The sequence below is a fragment of the Ylistrum balloti genome, unplaced genomic scaffold, assembly GCF_031769215.1.
Source record: "Ylistrum balloti isolate Yb309-2 unplaced genomic scaffold, AGI_CSIRO_Ybal_v1 Utg370416, whole genome shotgun sequence".
In the NCBI taxonomy this organism is placed as follows: domain Eukaryota; kingdom Metazoa; phylum Mollusca; class Bivalvia; order Pectinida; family Pectinidae; genus Ylistrum; species Ylistrum balloti.
Genome location: NW_026782282.1, coordinates 158,979 through 180,221, shown reverse-complemented (window position 1 = coordinate 180,221; position 21,243 = coordinate 158,979). Strand labels below are relative to the sequence as shown.

The window sequence follows — 21,243 nt, the reverse complement described above, 5'->3', positions numbered from 1 at the left end:
TGTCACATGACCAACACCTACAACCAGGTGTCACATGACCACCTTCAATAATCAGGTGTCACATGACCAACAACTAAAACCAGGTGTCACATGACCACCACCTACAATCAGGTGTCACATGACCACCACCTACAACCAGGTGTCACATGACCACCATCAATAATCAGGTGTCACATGACCACCACCTACAACCAGGTGTCACATGACCACCATCAATAATCAGGTATCACATGACCAACACCTACAACCAGGTGTCACATGACCACCTTCAATAATCAGGTGTCACATGACCAACACCTACAACCAGGTGTCACATGACAACCACCTACAACCAGGTGTCACATGACCACCATTTATAATCAGGTGTCACATGACCAACACCTACAACCAGGTGTCACATGACCACCACCTACAACCAAGTGTCACATGACCACCATCTATAATCAGGTGTCACATGACCAACACCTAAAACCAGGTGTCACATGACCACCATCTATAATCAGGTGTCACATGACCAACACCTAAAACCAGGTGTCACATGACCACCATCTATAATCAGGTGTCACATGACCACCTACAACCAGGTGTCACATGACCACCATCTATAATCAGGTGTCACATGACCACCACCTACAACCAGGTGTCACATGACCACCATCAATAATCAGGTGTCACATGACCAACACCTACAACCAGGTGTCACATGACCACCACCTACAACCAGGTGTCACATGACCACCATCAATAATCAGGTGTCACATGACCAACACCTACAACCAGGTGTCACATGACCACCACCTACAACCAGGTGTCACATGACCACCATCTATAATCAGGTGTCACATGACCAACACCTACAACCAGTTGTCACATGACCACCACCTACAACCAGGTGTCACATGACCACCATCTATAATCAGGTGTCACATGACCAACACCTACAAAAAGGTGTTACATGGCCAACACCAATAACAGGGTGTCATACGATGAACACCTAAAATATGTTGTCACATATACAATACTTACCCTAGCACGTGCGTCTACACTGGCCCCATTGCGGAGGAGGATCCTGATGATGTCGGTCTGATTAGCACGAGCGGCCAGATGGAGGGCGGTCTCCCCACGCACTGTGGTGAAGTCTGGGTTGGCGTTGTTCTGGATCAGGTAGATCACAATATTCATGTGACCCATGAATGACGCCACATGAAGTGGAGTAAGGCCAGACTGGAAATGAAGAAAAAAAAACATATATAATGACCAATTAAATTGTCAGGATTAAAACAGCCCTTGCCATTGATTCCCTTATGGATCAGAAGTGAATTTTAAGGCAATCTCTAATGGGTCAGAAGAGAATGTTGAAGGAATTTCTAACAGATCAGAAGAGAATGCAGAGGCAATCTTTAAAGGGTCTACGTGTACAGGAGAAGTATTTACCTCTGTGGTGGCCTCAATGTTGGCGCCAAATTTGAGAAGGAGCTCAACAACCTTGATTCTGTTCTTCTTACATGCGATGTGTAGAGGTGTAAATCCATTCTGTAATAATCAAATGTTGATATTTCATTGTCTGTATGAACAAGGTTCCTTTTACCTTATAATGTTCTAAAATTACAAAAAAAAAATCAGAAAAGTATGCAATGGTATTAAATACAACACTACCAATTACGTTTCTGAAAACTAGTACATGAAACATTTGGACTGGAATCTAATACTGACATGCTTCAAGCTTTCATAGAAGTTCTTTATATTTATCTACTTTGTAATCTGATTGACGATAGTTGAATGACAACTCACCAGAGCCCTTGTGTTGGGGTCGCACTTCCTGTCCAGAAGAAGTTTGGCGGTCTTCACATTTCCACAGTGAGCTGCCACATGAAGTGGAGTCAGATAGTCCTGAAAGCACATACAGAATAGAGAACTCGGTATCATCAAAGAGGACACAAGTTTGTTATATAGCAAAGCATACATTATATCTTAATTACGGTATATTTAAGGAAAGATAATTCTAGCAAGCACTGAAGGCTTTATGGAGAATTTTAAAACCAAAGGGTTGAGTTTTAAATAACTTTCACCACAAAATCAAGGTTTTTTTTGCATTATGGTCTTGTAATAGACAAATTCGAATTTATTTTGCTGTCATATCAAAGCTATTTATCACATAAGATCCTAACACTCCTAGACTGGAGATTATCAGAGTTTTAAACCACCTAACAACCCAACAGGTTACTTTTGAGACAGCAGTGGGCTACCAGTGAACAGGTCTTGACCTCATACCCTTGGGATGCAACACTTACCACTGTGACATCATCAACAGGTGCCCTGTGGTACAGAAGAAGACGGGCACAGTCCATATGGTCACCCTGGGCAGCCATGTGCAGAGGTGTCAGTCCGTTCTGTGGAAAATCCATTTACATTTAGGCATGCAATACAATACTAGATGTATGTATTACTAAACCAAACATCTTTCGTTTTGATCATTATTCGTATTAATTCTATTTTTACAACAGCAGCTTATTTACTTAGGTTGATATGTCTGTATATCAACTTCATAAAAAGTCAGTAACTGTATGTTTGATGAGAATTACCAAGATGAAAGCTTTATATTGAGAAATATCTATTTGACTTCTCACCTTAGTTTTACTTGAGAATGGTGCTCCCCTCTCTAGGAGAAGGTCCACCACATTCTCATGACCGCTTCTAGCTGCACAATGGAGTGGAGTCAGACCATCCTGAGGACGAAAACATCGACAATAAAATCAAAGAATTTGCAGCTCTCATATTTGTGAATAGATGATACCTGTTTGGACATACCTCAATCAGATGATGTATAAATGGATACAAATTTATTGTCCTGTAATCGAGGCTGTTTTTAATCTGCAATTGAACCTGTTGGACCTCAATTGTTCATAATGATTTAAGGACTGTCTAAATGATCATTTTTTTTTCCTTTCAAATTTTGCTTTCTGATGAGACTTGAACAAGCGTTTTGAGGCCTATTATGTTGTCCACATGTGTTTTATTTAATTAATTGACAAACCATTTGGTTTAATAAATGATCGCAACCGTGTTCATTCCATGTACCATATTATACTAAAACTCACCCTGGTCCTTTCGTCAATGGAAGCTTTATTATCCAGCAGTAAGATAACCATCTTGTCCTTACCCCATCGCGATGACACATGGAGTGGGGTGATGTTATTCTGAAACAGGCCGTAGCCAACAGTCAGAAAAAAAAAACAACAACAAAAAATCGTAATCACCGATTACTTAATTTAAACAGGACTCTTATCACCGTGAAATTTACATATTATCATGTGTAACTATCAAGGTCACGCAATTTCAGGAAGAACATAGTGGAAACTTATACACAATACATCATGCAGGCCACACACTTTGATCAGAACAACAAATTCTGTGTTTTAACAAATAGCTTTCAAAATCTTAACAGACACTTTAAATTAATCTAAGGATATATTCTACAGCATAAGTTTTCATCAGATGTCCCAAAAATAATCTAAGGGCTTTGCGCCAGAGAGAAAATGAAATATTTTTACTATTGGACTTTTTTTTCTTACATTACAGCTATAATGAACTTTCCAAGCATTTCATTTACAAGTCTATAAATATATGTTGACATACTACAGTAAAAACATATATATATATATATTTCTCTGTTAAATTTCCTAGGCTCCTTCAGGCAGGGACTTAAGACTAGAATTTGTCTACAATATATTTAAAATTTCTTTGTCAGATTTATTCTCCTTTGCTGTGTAACTCTTTTGTGGTAGAAAAAAGTGTTTAAACTATGAGAAGTTAGTGCATGTACTGTAAGTTGAATCATAAATGGTGTCTACACATTAATTAATATTTACAGAGATAGGAAGGTCATATTAATTTCTCAAGGTCAAACTGTGAATCACTAACTTTAGCTTTGTAGTTGACGTCTGCTCCCTTTGAGATGAGAAGTGAGCCCACATTGATGTTGCCGTAGTGAGAAGCAATATGCAGGGGTGTGAATCCGCTCTGTAAATAAATCACATACCAGTAAATACATTTAATTCTTTATATCATTTGTTTTTTTTTTCTTTTTAAACTGTTTTTAAAAAACTAAATTGAAATTTTCTCAAATTCAATTCCCAAAAACAGATTTTACACATAAATGTAATTCACAATACAAAGATACTGCGTAAACTCGAAGGCAAAAAGTCACCTCCTTCAAGGACTGATTTTGGCCATTGTTTTTGCAATAATTATTTCATTTTTGACTGTCCTTACAAAGATATTACAAGCACTTTTTTTTTTTTTTAATTTGTCCTTTTCAATTTTTGATCGTCAGACAAATTTTCATAACTAAAACATACATGTAGAAGATTATCAACTGCCTATTGTTAAATCATATACCAAGTCTCCAAACTAGAAGAAAATTCTTCACAAAGGATTCATATATAATAGAATATTTTATGAGTCAAATACATGTACAAAAAAATTGTTGTACAACAGAGGGATTTAAGATTTTAAAATATCACAAATGTCACATTTCAATCACAGTACATACTTCATACATCAAAAACAAACAAAGTCTGGGATACACTCAGGGGAGGTTCAGATAATTGGTTCAAATCATCTTTTAACAGTGATTCATTAAAAGTCAAAGACAAAATTAAATCTTAATGGATTAGATTTATCTATAGCCATCTTGATACAATGCATCATAAAAAGTCTGTATATTGAGTCTAGCCAGCAGTATCAGATAAACCAAATAATTTTCGTTTATAAAGCAACACCCTCCCTCTCCAAACCCCCTCCGGAACAAAAAAAAAAAAAAAATTAACGAAACATTTCTACTCTTATAAGTTAAAGAGCAAGGGAGAGAATTAAGTTATGAATTTTCCACCCTAAGAGGCTTGGGTTAAGTTTATCAAGAATCGCATCAGGGCCATTTCGTGGAAGAAATCATGAAGATATTCTGTTAGCCATATTATGTGTTAGTATGAAAGGTACAAGATCTATAAACCTGGACGTGATTTTTGAAACTGATTTAGAAATAGTTAAAAGTGTGCAGACTATAGATAATGTAGATCTACTCCATCATAATAGCTTTCAGCTCGCACTGGTTGACTTGTCTAAACAGATAGAAAACACTTAGTAGCACATTACTATACCATCAACTATCACAACACCACTAATACAGGAGCATCCCGTGGTTACATGGCTAAAACACCCATCCCATATATTATAAAGATATCTACTTTTTCTTATTCAATATGACACAAAAAAAATTATTACTACTAATCTTGCAATATTTTACAACGGTACTTTTAGAATCCAACTTTGAAACGTAGCATGTGTAAACTTTTAAATCAGTCAAGTTTCCATGCACTTTACGATATAAACATATAGAATTGCACCTTTTATCTAATTTTTCAAGATACAAACATATCGCCATTTATTTCGCAACACCTACATAATCTGCTGTCAGAATTCCTTCTAGACTTAGTTACCAACATAACACTGTATTTTATCACCCTGAGAGCCATTATTTCGGAGCTGTTTCTAGATAAACAAAGCACCTGTTACAAATGTGCTAAAACACACTACAATACATGTCTATGATAGAAATCTGAACATGTATAACTTGGAAGTCAGTCTGAAAGGCCCTGTTCATGTATATGTAAGCCTCTGAGAGTCCCTTTATCAAAACCTTAATAAACTGTGTAAGTATGTAATGAGTTAACACCGGACAGGTGTGTTAATACAAATCTCCAGACTACCCTGCCCATGTATAACGTGAAAAATCCCATAAAACTCTCTTTTATGCATAATGTGTAATTACATAACTCAGTCAGCAGAACGCCAGTTTTAACAATGTTCCTCAGGTCAATAAATCTGAGGTGTGTGGTTCGATTCCATACCCTGGGTGTTTTGTCCATGTTTCTAATGACACTGAGATCAGAAATCCTTCTGTGCTGTAATGGTCTTGACCTAGGGCAAGACATTCTACCCCGTGATTGGTTTGGATATAATGCAATGGGCCTCCCTTATAATGTTCGGTCAGGTGACCACCTGCTACTACAAGGAGACCCAACCTCGAATGAAAAGTTCTATATATGTATACCATAAGAAAGGTTTGTAAAGACCTGTGCTTGTATAAGATGTAAATCATCGATGATGCACATATATCAGATGTATTTCCAAAACCCTGAACATGTATTACATTAAGTCCCTGACAAACTCTGTACATGCCTACGTAAACCCTTGAAAAGCCCTGTACATATGAGATATAAATCCTTGACATTCCCTACACATGTAAATGATGTAAGCCCTTGACAGGCCCTGTACCTGTATGCAGACTTAAAGGAAGAAATAAATCCCTATCAGCCAGGCCCCAACCATGTATATCACAAAAATTGCCTGACAAACCCAAGCTGACACATATACACGAGCTGTAGATGTACAACTATTATCATCTGTGCCTGTTGTTACGAAAAAAAATACAGATGCTCTGCTACCTACATCTGCAGCAGCTGCAATAAGCATTTCACATTTTCACAAGATTCACATTCCAACAAATACTCAGTACCTTCCATACACCAATATGTATACATCGCTGTGAAACTGTGTTTTGCGATCAACTATCAATCATCACGATTTTTTTCACTCTTAAAATAAAGTTTGCAGATGCTTAGTCTAGCTTGCATTTTGTCGACAGTTTAAATTCTAAAGAAAATTAGCGATTTTCTAGATAAGCAGAAATTCTAGCGAGAATATTAAATTCTAAGAAAAAAATAGCTTACATGTGAAAAAAAATTGACCAGATTATGAAATAACACATCATCAATAAAAATTCTAAAATTTTAAATTGAAGATTAATTTCGCTTTTTCCAGAATTAATATTTTTATCTTAAACTTAACTAAACTTAAAAATACACTTTATTATCACACAGAAATATCATTACAATCAGATAAATTATGCAGAACTTGAAATATCATTCTTATCAATATTTCTATCAGGCTCAAATCCTGATGAAAGAAAAGTATTGCAAAATCATAAATTTTTGCAGGGTTGTTGGTTTTGCTGATTGCTTGCTCACTCTTAATACCAAAAATTCAGAAGTCTGCAAAATGAAAAACAATAAACTGATCAAAACTGACACAAATTAAATACAAGTTAGTTTAATAAGATACAGCTACAAAATCAAGCACCAACGAAAATGCATTTTTTTTTTTAAACACAAATTTTGATCCCAGCAAAAATTTATGATTTTCCAGTATTGTCACTTTCTAAAATTTCATTTTGAATATAAACTGTCAAAACTTTTTTTTAGAGAAATACAAACGACATTTTTTCCTCCCAAATAGATATATAAAAACAAAAATTAACTTGTGAATGGAAATTATCTTGAAAAAAATTAAATTCTTTTCTTAAGAGATTTGAGCCAGATAAAATCTAATATGCATTATATTCAAGGAATTTCTTTAAACTTTCAGGGATGATAAACTCCAAGGGAATGTTTCATAACTCATAACAAGGTAAGAAAGAGGAACATTTCATTGGTCACATTTACTAAGTGGAAAATTAAATAATTCATATGATATACATAAAACAAGAATTTTCTACACATTTATAAGGTTTAATTGAATCACTGAATATAACAAGACAGTAGAAATCATATACAGCACTGAAAGATCAATTTGAACTTAATAAAATTTGTTTGTCAACATGTTTGTGAAAGAAAATCGAGTATCGCAACTAAGAAATTGAGAAATAAATCAATATAAAGCAGATACAAGGATTTAACTAAATACATCTGTGCTTGGAGATGGAAATAGCTATATACAATACTTTAGAAAGTTTACAGAAAAATGTAAATTCTTGAATATATGATAGAAAACTGAGAAGTAAAAAATAAAACAAAGGAAAATTTCTTTAGAGAAACCACAAAAAAATAAATGAAATTTGCACACATTAACTTGGAAATAACTTGGAGAAGACAGGAAAGAAAAAACGTTCAACAGAATGTTTCCTGTGAGAGAAATTCAACTGAAAACTCAAATTTGAGACAAACAAAGAGAAATTAGGAGAGTTTCCATGGATACAAACCTTAGTGGTGTCGTTAACCAAACTGCCGCTCTGTTTAGCATGGTTATAAGAATATGGACAATGTTTCAATATATGCTTAAGACAATACCCTTCAGGTTCAAATTTAGTATAAATAAATAGATTACAGTGACCATATTAACATTATCAGGAATTTAACTTTAAACTTTAAAATTTATACTTTAAAACTTGAACTTATCTTTGTATAATGCCACAATAGTAGATTCAAAATATTAGTCCCTAAATTTTGTCAATTTTTAAAACAGACAAGTTGATGAAAAGAATGAAATAGTAATGACACTTTATTTTCTGAGGGTGACAAGTTCAGTATGTTCTCATCATCTAAATGGCCTTCACTCAATATGTATATATATACACAATAAATACATTTGAAACACACAGTAAACATTTTAAGTAAATAAAGCTATGATTGCCTACATTGCATAGGTATATGACACTATTTGTGAAAAACGATATCCATGTTGCAATGATCGTACCGTTTTTGTGTAACACAACATCCATGTTGCAATGATCGTATCATTTTTGTGAAAACACAATGTCCATGTTGCAATGATGTTACCGTTTTTGTGAAACACAATGTCCATGTATCAATGATCGTATTGTCACAATGGCTATGAGTCCGAGTTATTCTCCTGCTAAGATTCTCCTACTTCCCATTGGTACATTGTAATTGTTTTTTTGTTTTTTTTTTTCATAAACTCATCCACAATTTTCACAGGTTATACAATTCTGTAGAACTTTCTTTTATATAAATGGTAGTATCATCAGCATACAAATCTTCATCACAGTTTCTCACATGAGAAACTTAAGTGGATCAAGAATAGATCCTTGAGGCACCCCAGATTTTATTAAGTATTTGGAGTTAATCATACTATGTGGTTACATTAACAGAGTCTTCTCAGTGAAGTAGGATGTAAACCACTGCAAACTAGGTACAGATAGATTCAAAAGTATGAATCTGCCATATTTTTATTTTTGGCCGTTCATATCTCAAACATTTCTTGTGTGACAGATTACAGATTGGTTGTTTAAAGGTAATTTTTACTTTTTTTTTTATTTGACGGATATATGATTAATTTGAAGGTATCACTCAGGTAATGAAGAAATAAAACTTCATTACGTTCTCCTTTCCGGAAAATTTTATGAGGATTTGTCAATACCAAGTCCATTGGAAAATATCGTTCATGAAATTTTCTAAACAATCTGCAAGTGATTGTATAAATTGTAGAGGCTGGTTGATTTGACTGACCACATACAGGACAGTGGTCACTTAATGCTATTAACATGGCACTCTTCCATCTGTGGTAAAATCTGGGTTACTCGGATATGATCATTTGGAGTACTGAAGGAACATATTTCCATATTAAAATTTGATTGTCAGGACAAGTATAACTTATTTTAAGACATTTGGAACATGACCACTCTCTCTACAGAATGATCAGTGCCTGGATGTAGATTCAAATCGCTTCCGTCATAAAACTCCACTGGAAAGATATTTTTCCAGATTTTTTTTAGGGAGAATGGTGCACCCTAGTTTGCCAGGAGTATCCCATCATAAATGTAGTTCAATTATTTGGCAGTTTTCCTCTTCTACATATACTCCATCCTCCAATTCATATCTCTAGAAGTGTTTGTACTTGTTGCACCACAGTCTTGCCTTAGGGGTAAGAGCAACAAAGACAACTTCAATATTTTGTAACATAATTTGTTGGATGATCATAGTCACCACATATTTCTGTCTGCATGCGACCACTGGAAATGTCATTTCCTCTTACACGTGGAATGATTCTTTGGTCGGCGGCCGATCTCGCAAATGTTTAGTCATTCTAGGATTGTTCAGATTTTGGCAAGTCTTTGCACCTGTGTTGTGGCGTGTCCATTTTGCTGTATATGTTTCAACAAAGGTTAACCTATTAGCAGAGTGTGATACTTGGTTGCTTGAGAACTCCTGTCTCAATTTTTGTAGTATTTTCTGAATCAATATTTTTTTTATGTGGTTGGGGCCATCACGATCAGAACATCTGACTAACTCTCTGGCCATGTTATTGTGAGATCATTATCGGCTTTGCACACCTTTTTTGGATTCTGTCAGTACTTATTTCCTGTCGACAATACTTCAACATATGTGGTTCTTCTCTATATATCAGCGACACAGTCTTTTTGTCGGGTTGCTTACAGAAGTCTATCTAAGTTGGGTCTTGTGACGACTTTGGCATGAGCGCATCTACCTTACAGTGAAACTTTTATACTTTTTACTGTAGGTCTATAAATGTGATTATGTCATTCACAATGATCACAAATGCTACTGTTATAGACCATGTCTTTGCTTTTGTGGTCCAGAGACACTGTCACAGATACCAAATGCTCTTTTTACACAAAGTCCTGCTTTGGGCAACTGGAGTTGTTACAGCCAAAATGTTTCGGAATCTCAACCTCAAGATTCACTAAAACACCCCCATTTGGTGTACTACTCAAGATATGCCCTGCTAAAGTGACCCATACTTAATTACTGTTTGACTACACTAAAGTCAGTCTTTGGATACATCTGAATTAAGTCTTCCTCTCTAAACAAACTAATGATATTTCAATTTTTAGGATTATTATTGAAGTATTATGTACTCACATATTACTTTACCCTTTTTACTTTTATGTCTAAGTAACAACCAATTTTTTTCTATTCCAACATTTCTGTAGTATAATTTGGTTTATTGTAGCTGTACATCCTTTAAGTCAATTCAAACTTGTATTTTCTTCCCTTAAATACACCTACATAGATGTCAACAAAAACAAAAAAATTTGTAGTCGTCATTCAACTTTTAATTTCTAATTTATAACACATACACAACTACATGATATACTTTACTACAAGTTAATTGCAGTTGACTTATGTCTACCTGTAAAAACCGATTTTTTTTCTTAACTGTCCCATTTCTCATAAGTTTTGTAATCTCTGTAACAGTGTCACCTAGGTTATAGTATGAATAATCCTAACCAGTTCCGCTTAAAATCTGCCAATCAAAACCAAAACCAAATTTTTCTTGATCACCGTCGGTTCACGTGAGTACATTTCGTACATAGATCATGGAGTATGATCTCAATCTCAATTTGAGTTTTCTTTGGTATATGATTTGTATATAGATCCATATTCTTCATTTTGTGCACCAACCAAGTGTGTATTGTGTCTTATGTTATCGTGGATCTGTGAGTCCGGATTATCGCATGATGGACACATATCGTGGTGATCTTCTAGGATTGATGGATGACTATTCAGGAATATCGTCAAATTTTACTTTTTTTAATCCCGTTTTGAAAATCCAGAGAAATCCATTATGATGGAGGTATTAAGCCTTTGATGAAATATTTCTGTATCTTTTTCTGTTCAGTTTCATACACATTTGATAGCTGAAGTTTATTTCATCTTTCCTTCTTTCAAACTGCACTTTGGTAAACTAAACCTCCTAGAAACAAACTCCGTCATCTGCTCTTCAATACAGTAACATCTTTGTATCTACGTGTGTTGGTATGAAGATGATAATGCTGGATTTGAACAAGGCTGATCTATGGTGTGATGACATCTCGGCAGCCATCTTGTAAACATGACTCCTTAGATATCCTTATTGATCAAAGACAAGAACACAATAAGATTGTCGAAAAATACAAAACATGCGTCTTAAAGGACAACTTCATTTAACACATAAGAAATATATATGCCAGCGGGAGTGGACAGCCATTAGCATTGTCTAGGTCTACACATAAACTGATTGGAGAAAAAAAAGATAAAATTTGTACCTTAGTTTGGGAGTCTACGTTGTTCTGTTCGTTCTGCAGGAGAAGGGCTGCTGATTTGATGTCATCCTTCTTTGCAGCGATGTGCAATGCTGGTAGACGGACACGTCCTTTTGTGTCATGTTCTAGCAGACAGCTTACCACACGTTCATGTCCTTGCTGAAGAGCTACAGCCAAGGGAGTGAATCCATCCTGAAAAAGTTACCAAGTTATGTATAAAGCAGATAAAGGAATTACCTGACTCCACAGTTTAAACTAATACAGTAAATTATTCATTTCTCCATTCAATTATCAAATTTTATATAATGATTTTAAACACTGAGTACCTAATAAAAGTTTTGTTCATTGTAATTCTGTATTATCATTATACACTAAAGCTCTGGGAGACAGCGAAAAACATCCTGGTTGACAAGTTCTCTGTGTAAACTGATGGTAACTGCTTGAAGGCTAATTTGCCTGGCATGCAATGTAACACCAAACTTCCGTTCGTTGGGCTAAATAGCTATGACATCGTAATGTCATTATCACGCAAATGACGTCTACGTTAAGCATCTGATGGGTCATTGGTAACGGTCAGATGTAAGAATGAAACTTACAGCTGTGGCAAGACTCTGGTTAGCTCCACTGGCCAGCAGAAACTTGACCACCTCTGAGTGACCCTCTTGGGCTGCCATATACAGGGGAGTGAAACCCATCTGTGGACAAAAACAGAAATTAGAGGATTGGAAAATTGACCACAAGTTAAGTAAAATTAGATTGTATAAAAATCATATATAAGATTGCCCTTAATATTTTGGGTCTCATGAATATGTTTGATCAAACCAACTGGTAAGTATTTTGAGTAATGTTGGACCTCTAAACCTCAATGATACTGGTTTGCAATTTGGACTAATACCGAATCCTTCACTTAGAATTGTTCTTACCTGAGCTTGAACGTTAACTTTGGCCCCATTTTCAACGAGAAGCGTGACGATTTCCTCATGGCCCGCCAAGGATGAAATGTGGAGAGCTGTATTTCCTTTCTGTTAACATAATACCATTAAACTGTATGTAAATGAAATCTTGAATCCTAGGTCCTTCCGCAAAACTACTTCGGGATCAAAATTGAAATAGGAAAATATATGAATTTAAAATCATTGTCATCATTTTTTTTAAACTTTTACTTGATAGAAAAGAAATCTTCTGCAATAAATTCATGAAAAAATAACTTCTTTACAGAAAAAATCTTGAATTGCATTCTTTTGCAGATATATGCCAATACGCTGTCAAACAATTAACATGAAATTCATGTACACTGTTACACTGAATTTTCCTTCCCGCTTTGACAGGGTAAGGATTGATCATTGTTTTATCCTTATAGTTACTCTTTTAGGAGCAGTCCATGTATTACCTTGGTGGCGGCTTCGACATTAGCACCACGTTTCAGGAGTTCTGTTACGATGTTAATATGTCCCTCCTTGGACGCAAGATGAAGTGCATTTAACCCATTCTGTAAGAGAACATCACAGGTAACTAACAAGGTAGCCAACTGAACTTAAACTGACACATCAACTTTAATTTGTTAGAAACTGAAATCAAACTGAGGAAAGCTAACCCCTCTCACTAGATAAACATAGTACAGAAAAAATATTTATCAATTTATCTAATCAATAATAAACCTAATCATGGAAATTTGTATTTAATTCATTGAAGCATGTATATCATATAGGAAAAAGTCTCTGATCAAATCCCTATTTCATATGTAAAAGAGTAGATAAGATTTCAATAATTAAGTTAATTTAAGACAAGAAAACATTTTAGAGTAGTCTAGACAGAGAAAATGTCTTTGAAGTTAACTATTGATTTTTCATTTCTCCAAAGGGCAATAACTCTGTATTAAGAATTCTCCAAAGGGCGATAACTCTGTATCAAGAAAATATTATGGTACGTAATGCATAATTGATAGGGACTGACCACCAACTACACTGGAGTCAGACAATGATAAAGGTCAGTCATATAATCCTATAATCAAGACAAATTTCCAGTGTTGAAAGTATACATAGGACAATCAAGTACTCTATTTATCTAGCAATAAGCCCATGCCTGGTATTACCAACACATTATCAGCATCCTACAGTTAGTCTGTCCCGAAACTCGGATTTTGAGGACAATGTTTTGTCCCCCCCACTCCCTCCACCTTCCCCCTGTGATTATTGCAGTACAAAAATGGTACTTAATGTATTTGATGTATTCTAAGCTTTAGGTAGAAAAAATAATTTCAAACACAGTTCTTATTTATGTTTGCGTTTACCTGGGATTATAAATGGTTAGGCTAGAATAAAAAAATAATTGATCTAATTTCATAACTATGAACAAATGTTCTATCTTAAAAAGAACAAAAACATGAAAGATATAATTAAGTACATTGAGTGTATTCATGAAATCAGAAAATGAAAACGGTAACTGAGCTACTTTAAATAGTATTTTACAAATTAAAAGCAAATGATTCATTAATATTCTGACAGAGGAATTGAGAATGAATCATAACAGTCCAAATGTAATACTTTCTCCCGGAAATGAAATTGTTGACATCCGTAGTGTTGTGGTATATGGTGTTAAAACAGCTACAACTGTACAATGGTTGGCATTCAAAAAATTAAACACTAATAAAAAAATTGTGTTTGTTGTTTTATTGAGTATATTACTCATCCAATCATTGGTTATTTGTAAAATGGAGTTATCCCAAGCGTGACGTAATGGCAAGGTATATATTGATCTTTTGACCTTTCCTTATTTACATAATTCATTACACACCCATATCCTGCAGTGCTAACATTGATCGGTTCAACAAGATGCAGTTGAGAGGAAGCGAATTTCTCCGAATTATTCATGTGATGCCTTACAACAAGAAATGTCTGCATATAAAATTTACGACTGATTTGCATATTACACATCACATTAGTGACACTGATGATGTCAATTTCATTCTTTGTGATATTGATTAGTTTGCAGTGTTGTAATCCATTTCCCTGTATTGTGGAGCAGAGTCATCAAACACACAAGTGACCCAGAGGTAGGAGCTGGATCAATATATTGATTCTACCAACACAAGCATTGAACTAGCTATGAAATCATCAGCAGAACATTGTAGGGGTGTGTTTGTGTGTGGTTGACCAACTCTATGCTGGTATGTTATCTCCGCTAATACACAAATACACAAGCAGGCTTAAACAACTGTTGAGATGAAATACCAGACTCACAAAAGATAGAGGACTTTTTCTTGTCTGCACTACAATAATATGCAGCTTGCAGAAAGCACAGCACTAAATGGGAAACATATTTATCAAAGAAAGAATGGAACTTTTTAAGTTTTTTACGATGTACAAAAAATCAATTCTCTTATAAATAGCTTGATTATTATGATATGATTTATCAGTCCTTATTTACATTAGATCACTTATAAGATATGTTCTCAATGAGTAAAATCCTTACTCAGTCAGGACTTCTACACATCTAATAGGAGTACTTATGGATGGCAGATGGTGTAGCTAGTTTCTATCTATAGATGCCGAAACAAACATTAACAGCCGAAAAAAAATCCTCTTCCATACAAATATCTGAGTTATAGATAGCAACAGTGGTGAAAACCAGCTTACACTATAATACTATGAGAACTACCAGCACCAACTCCTGAACCACTGTTAGCTTTGGCAGCCACAGGCTTTTGAAAATCACTCAATAAATTTTGAAGACAGAAAGTTTGATTGTGATTGTAAGCTTAACTTGTTATCAAAAGATAAAAATATTTGAAAATATTTTTCATTAATTCTTTAAAACGATTTGCAATTTTGCATCATAACCAAAATGTTGTATTTTCGAACATTATTTCTGATTCTTAAATAAAATAAAGAAAACTATATTTTATGATATGCTAAGTTTGCAAGGCCTTAAATGAGCATCATGTAGTGTCTAACACAATATCAAAAACAAACAAAATCTGATTGCGTAATAAACACTCAGTATGTCTCAAAAGTACCCTGTCGACAATCAGAAGGATTCCAGTCCCCAGGATCAAACAAAACCTGAAGTACTACACAATAAAATTAACGAGAACAATATTTCCTTGTCTATGATATCACAAGAAGTAGAAAATAGCAGCTCCAGCCAAGCACTATACCATTATATGTGTACAATGCACATCAATTATTTCAGACAATTTTTCTAAATAGATGCCAGGCTGGTTTGCAATGTTTCATCAGCAGCAGTTATGTATAAGACCAAGAAGAAATCAATTCACAAATAGAATATTCTAGATATGAAATATCCATTTATTTCAATTTTCTATATTTTGTATTGGTTGCAGGTAATTTGAAACTACAATTTAAAATGCACATTTTGCTGCAAAAAGCATTAACAGTAAAGTTTGCCATAAAAATCAAAGTTGCTCTATTATTCAGAAGTCAATTTTAGTTAAATTGGAATTTTGACAAAAAATATGATGACTCATCACAACTTTGAGAAAATTCCTTTTGAATGCTAATAAATATATATAGCAAGCTTACACTGACTTTCATTATAGTAATAAACCTGAAGTGTGTTTTAGAAAGACTTGGATGTAGATTTAAGGATTTTTTAATCTTCACTGCCTAAAATTAGTTTATAAATGAATTAAGCTAATTGCTATCTATTCCGAAATTACAGCTAAGGTATTCTGTACAATATAACGATCAGTGAACATCTAGAGACCACGTACATACTGTTGGTGTGGTGAGGGGCAGGATACTGATTGCACATACAGGTATTTGGTGATATCTTAAGTGGTTACCGACAACCGGATATTTTTGTGGGGAGGATATTTTGGTTATCTTGCGGTACATTAAGATGACCGCAAAAATTAAATCCCTCAAATAATGAAACAATTGAATGTATGATATTCTTTCACATCCAGATTGCAAAATTTTAATACGTTATTATGCAATTTTATTGTTTATTATTAGAAAATCATGAAAATTTGGACTCGAGAAAATTACCATGTTTACAGTATTCGTGGTTATAATTGCGGGGTTTCTGGTTTGGGGTACTGTTTTCTTTAAGGTTATTACTTCTGAGCTATTTATACACTTCAGGGTCATCACCTGTATCATTAGGGTATTTGATAAAGTCAGTGTTACATGGATATTACTGACAGTACATCAGTAGTTCATTTAATTCCCCGTTTTTACCTACCGGGTTACTGGTGTTGATGTCAGTACTGCCCTTCAGGTATTCCAGAACATCCTGAAGGTTTCCATCCCTTGCAGCACGCAGAAAAACTGTGTTTCCGTCGCTCTGTAAATAAACAAGATAAAAATTTCTGTAACTACAAATGCACAAGTTATGGAGTAAAAAATGTTTCATCTTTAAATCTGTCAGGACTATATAATGCATGGACAACTAGGAAAGTTGAAGCTGGAGAGTGGCACAACCAGGTTTGTGGTAGCTGAAAAATGGGACAACCAGGTTTGTGGTAGATGGAGAGTTGGACAACAAGGTTTGTGGAAGATGGAGGGTGGGGTAACCAGGTTTGTGGCAGTAGAATAGTGGAACAACCAGGTTTGTGGTATATGGAGAGTGGGACAACCAGGTTTGTGGTATATGGAGAGTGAGACAACCAGTTCAGTGGTGACTGCAGAATGTGAAATCCAGGGTAATGATGACTGTTAGGTGGTGCATCTGTATTTGTTTTGAACGCTTAATGACTTTAAGATTTAAAGGTTTAGTTGTAGTGGTAAAAGGACATTTGGGATTAGAAAGCCAGTGACTGGGTTTTGAAACAACTACAATAGTTATAAATGAATAATGAAACATCCAGATTACTGGTAACAGAGAATGAATATGGGAATGACCGGATTGACCACAAATAGATCTTGCGACAATGTAAATAATACCGGCTGGACAGTAGAAAGCAAGATTACAAAGGAACAACAAGATTTATGGAATAATATTGTGTACAATGCCATCACATTTTACATCTGTCAGACAGGACAATAAGTAAAGACAGGAACACCTATATATGTCCAGATATATTCAGAACATAGTCATTTATCTTATTTTCGAAAAAAAAAAAAAAGTTCTAAAAAATTTCATGTATGTTTTTGTTGATGATAGCAGAATAAAATAACATTTAAATACACCCTACATACAGATGATCTGTCTGGAGAGATTATCCATGAAACAGGATATCCCGAGGATCCAAAGATTATACTTGTTCTAACTTAGTCATAACCAAGATCACTCAAGATCATCAAATTCATCATCTCAATCAACCAAATTTTCTTATCTTTTATATCCATTATAGTATTCTGCTGTAAGATTTTTCAAAATCAGTGAGTTAAAAGTGATGGACCAGTTTCTATGTTGTCCCAGTGAGTCAGACTGATGGACCAGTTTCTACGTTGTCTCAGTGAGTCAGACTAATGGACCAGTCTTTATGTTGTCTCAGTGAGTTACACTGATGGACCAGTCTCTATGTTGTCTCAGTGAGTCAGAGAGATGGACCAGTCTCTATGTTGTCTCAGTGAGTCAGAGAGATGGACCAGTCTCTATGTTGTCTCAGTGAGTCAGAGAGATAGACCAGTCTCTATGTTGTCTCAGTGAGTCAGAGTAATGGACTAGTCTCTATGTTGTCTCAGTGAGTCAGACTGATGTACCAGTCTCTATGTTGTCTCAGTGAGTCAGAGAGATGGACCAGTCTCTATGTTGTCTCAGTGAGTCAGAGAGATAGACCAGTCTCTATGTTGTCTCAGTGAGTTAGAGAGATGGACCAGTCTCTATGTTGTCTCAGTGAGTCAGAGAGATGTACCAGTCTCTATGTTGTCTCAGTGAGTCAGAGAGATGGACCAGTTTCTATGTTGTCTCAGCGAGTCAGAGTGATGGACCAGTCTCTATGTTGTCTCAGTGAGTCAGAGAGATGGACCAGTCTCTATGTTGTCTCAGTGAGTCAGAGAGATGGACCAGTCTCTATGTTGTCTCAGTGAGTCAGAGTGATGGACCAGTCTCTATGTTGTCTCAGTGAGTCAGAGATGAACCAGTCTCTATGTTGTCTCAGTGAGTCAGAGAGATGGACCAGTCTCTATGTTGTCTCAGTGAGTCAGAGAGATAGACCAGTCTCTATGTTGTCTCAGTGAGTTAGAGAGATGGACCAGTCTCTATGTTGTCTCAGTGAGTCAGAGAGATGTACCAGTCTCTATGTTGTCTCAGTGAGTCAGAGAGATGGACCAGTTTCTATGTTGTCTCAATGAGTTAGAGAGATGGACCAGTCTCTATGTTGTCTCAGTGAGTCAGACTGATGGACCAGTCTCTATGTTGTCTCAGTGAGTCAGAGAGATGGACCAGTCTCAATGTTTTCTTAGTGAGTCAGAGTAATGGACTAGTCTCTATGTTGTCTCAGTGAGTCAGACTGATGTACCAGTCTCTATGTTGTCTCAGTGAGTCAGAGAGATGGACCAGTCTCTATGTTGTCTCAGTGAGTCAGAGTGATGGACCAGTCTCTATGTTGTCTCAGTGAGTCAGTCTCTATGTTGTCTCAGTGAGTCAGAGTGATGGACCAGTCTCTATGTTGTCTCAGTGAGAGTAATGAACCAGTCTCTATGTTATTATAGATGACAAATTATCTTAGATTATCCCTATTGTACACCAATGGTGAACTTTAGTAAATATTTCAGTTTCAGATTGTTTGTAACAGTAGCTAGTAGTCCCTCACACACAGGTACTTTTCATACAATGATGACATGTTTTCATGCCATTGATTTGATAAAACTATTATAAATGAATCTAGATAATCAGATATTTTTGTTGATGATAAAACATTTTGACTGAAGCATCAAAGTTTAGCAATAAAACTGTTACAAATGTAGTAACAAAATTATTTGGCCTTTTTGATACTTTTGAATAATCAAGCTGACTCATGATTTTATACTCAAGATGGATGCCAATGAACCATTCTTGCTAAGCATGTCTTAGACTCATTGGTTTACTAAGGAAGCTAATATTGGTGAGTAATGGTTACTAAGGAAGCTAATATTGGTGAGTAATGGTTACTAAGGAAGCTAATATTGGTGAGTAATGGTTACTAAGGAAGCTAATGTTGGCAAGTAATGGTTACTAAGGAAGCTACTTTTGATGGGCAAATTACCATAGTGTTCTCCTTGTTACCAAGGAGATTACCCATTCTGGAATATTATGTGGTATGCTTGGTCAATTCTCCTGTGTAAACAAATAAACAAGAGTTACTGGTCAGTGGTGTTACCCGTCAATTAACCAGGTAATGACCATGCCAGACATTCCAAAGACAAGTGTACACCAAACATCATCAGTTCCTTTCAGCTAATGCTAGAGAGCATCTGGGTCCAGACACATTTGCTCTGAAATCACCAAACACAAATCTTTCTAGTATGTGTTTTAGATTTTAAATCTTCAAAGAGTTTAGTATGTGTTTTAGATTTTAAATCTTCAAAAGGTCTTCTTTATCAGTGTTGTGCAGAAGAATCACTGAATTTGATTTTACAAAATGTCTCCATCTTCGGTACAGATTTTTTGTTAAGAGCAAAAAATCTTATCATCTGCATTTAGACCACACATGAAACTTGACAATGTCCGACTAACAGCATCACTGTCATGTTTTTTTGCTCCCTAAGGAATTCTATACTTCATCACGTACACATATACACATTCCCTGCATGTTTTCAAGGTCAGATCCCAGTTGCCTGGTCAGCAGAAGGTTTCTTGTGTGTCCACTCAAATAAATCCCAAATGGATAATTAATCCCTTTTATATTCCAGTTTAGGGGGTCATTATCAGCTCCCTTATCAGATAGCATCCCCTTATCAGCTACCATGTGCCGCATCCTATTGCCATAGTAACAATGCGATTCATCCTACGATTCATCCTACGACCATGGTTAGAAACAAGTATACCCACAATGATATCCGATCCTCGGTTCCTTAAGTCTATTTCCGTTTCCAATATCAGATATCTTACAGAATTTTTTCGCAATCTCATGTCCTCACTTTGATATATATATATAAAAAAAATATATACACAAACCTTCTTGTCTACAATTCTAGATCTTAAGTAAGAAAAAACACCTGACAAACTGGATCAAGTACATCACGTTTTGGCATTTCCGTTCCATGGATATAAATTGATAGCGATTCCATGGATATTATCTGATTTTAAGGAAAATTATCAAAAAACACAATATTATAATAATATCATAGATGAATATTTACAAGTCCTGTGAGTTCAATTGACTGCATTTTCAAATTTCTTCAATATTGTTGGAAAACGTATTTCCATGCGTCACATTTGTTACCATATACAAC

At 35.2% G+C, this 21,243-nt stretch overlaps 1 protein-coding gene across 1 annotated transcript in view; it reads right to left on the bottom strand.

Moving 5' to 3' along the window:
- Window positions 1–21,243, bottom strand: part of LOC132554521 (ankyrin-2-like) — a 189,659-nt gene that overhangs the window by 126,176 nt on the left and 42,240 nt on the right. Inside the window, exons 2-14 of the mRNA XM_060218839.1 lie at window positions 17,108–17,209; window positions 13,293–13,391; window positions 12,826–12,924; window positions 12,499–12,597; window positions 11,906–12,094; window positions 8,099–8,128; window positions 3,922–4,020; window positions 3,099–3,197; window positions 2,628–2,726; window positions 2,292–2,390; window positions 1,792–1,890; window positions 1,435–1,533; window positions 1,027–1,224 (exon numbers count right to left, since the gene is read on the bottom strand). Of these exons, the coding sequence (XP_060074822.1) occupies window positions 1,027–1,224; window positions 1,435–1,533; window positions 1,792–1,890; window positions 2,292–2,390; window positions 2,628–2,726; window positions 3,099–3,197; window positions 3,922–4,020; window positions 8,099–8,128; window positions 11,906–12,094; window positions 12,499–12,597; window positions 12,826–12,924; window positions 13,293–13,391; window positions 17,108–17,209 (1,410 nt within the window). The remainder of the gene's footprint in view (window positions 1–1,026; window positions 1,225–1,434; window positions 1,534–1,791; window positions 1,891–2,291; window positions 2,391–2,627; window positions 2,727–3,098; window positions 3,198–3,921; window positions 4,021–8,098; window positions 8,129–11,905; window positions 12,095–12,498; window positions 12,598–12,825; window positions 12,925–13,292; window positions 13,392–17,107; window positions 17,210–21,243) is intronic.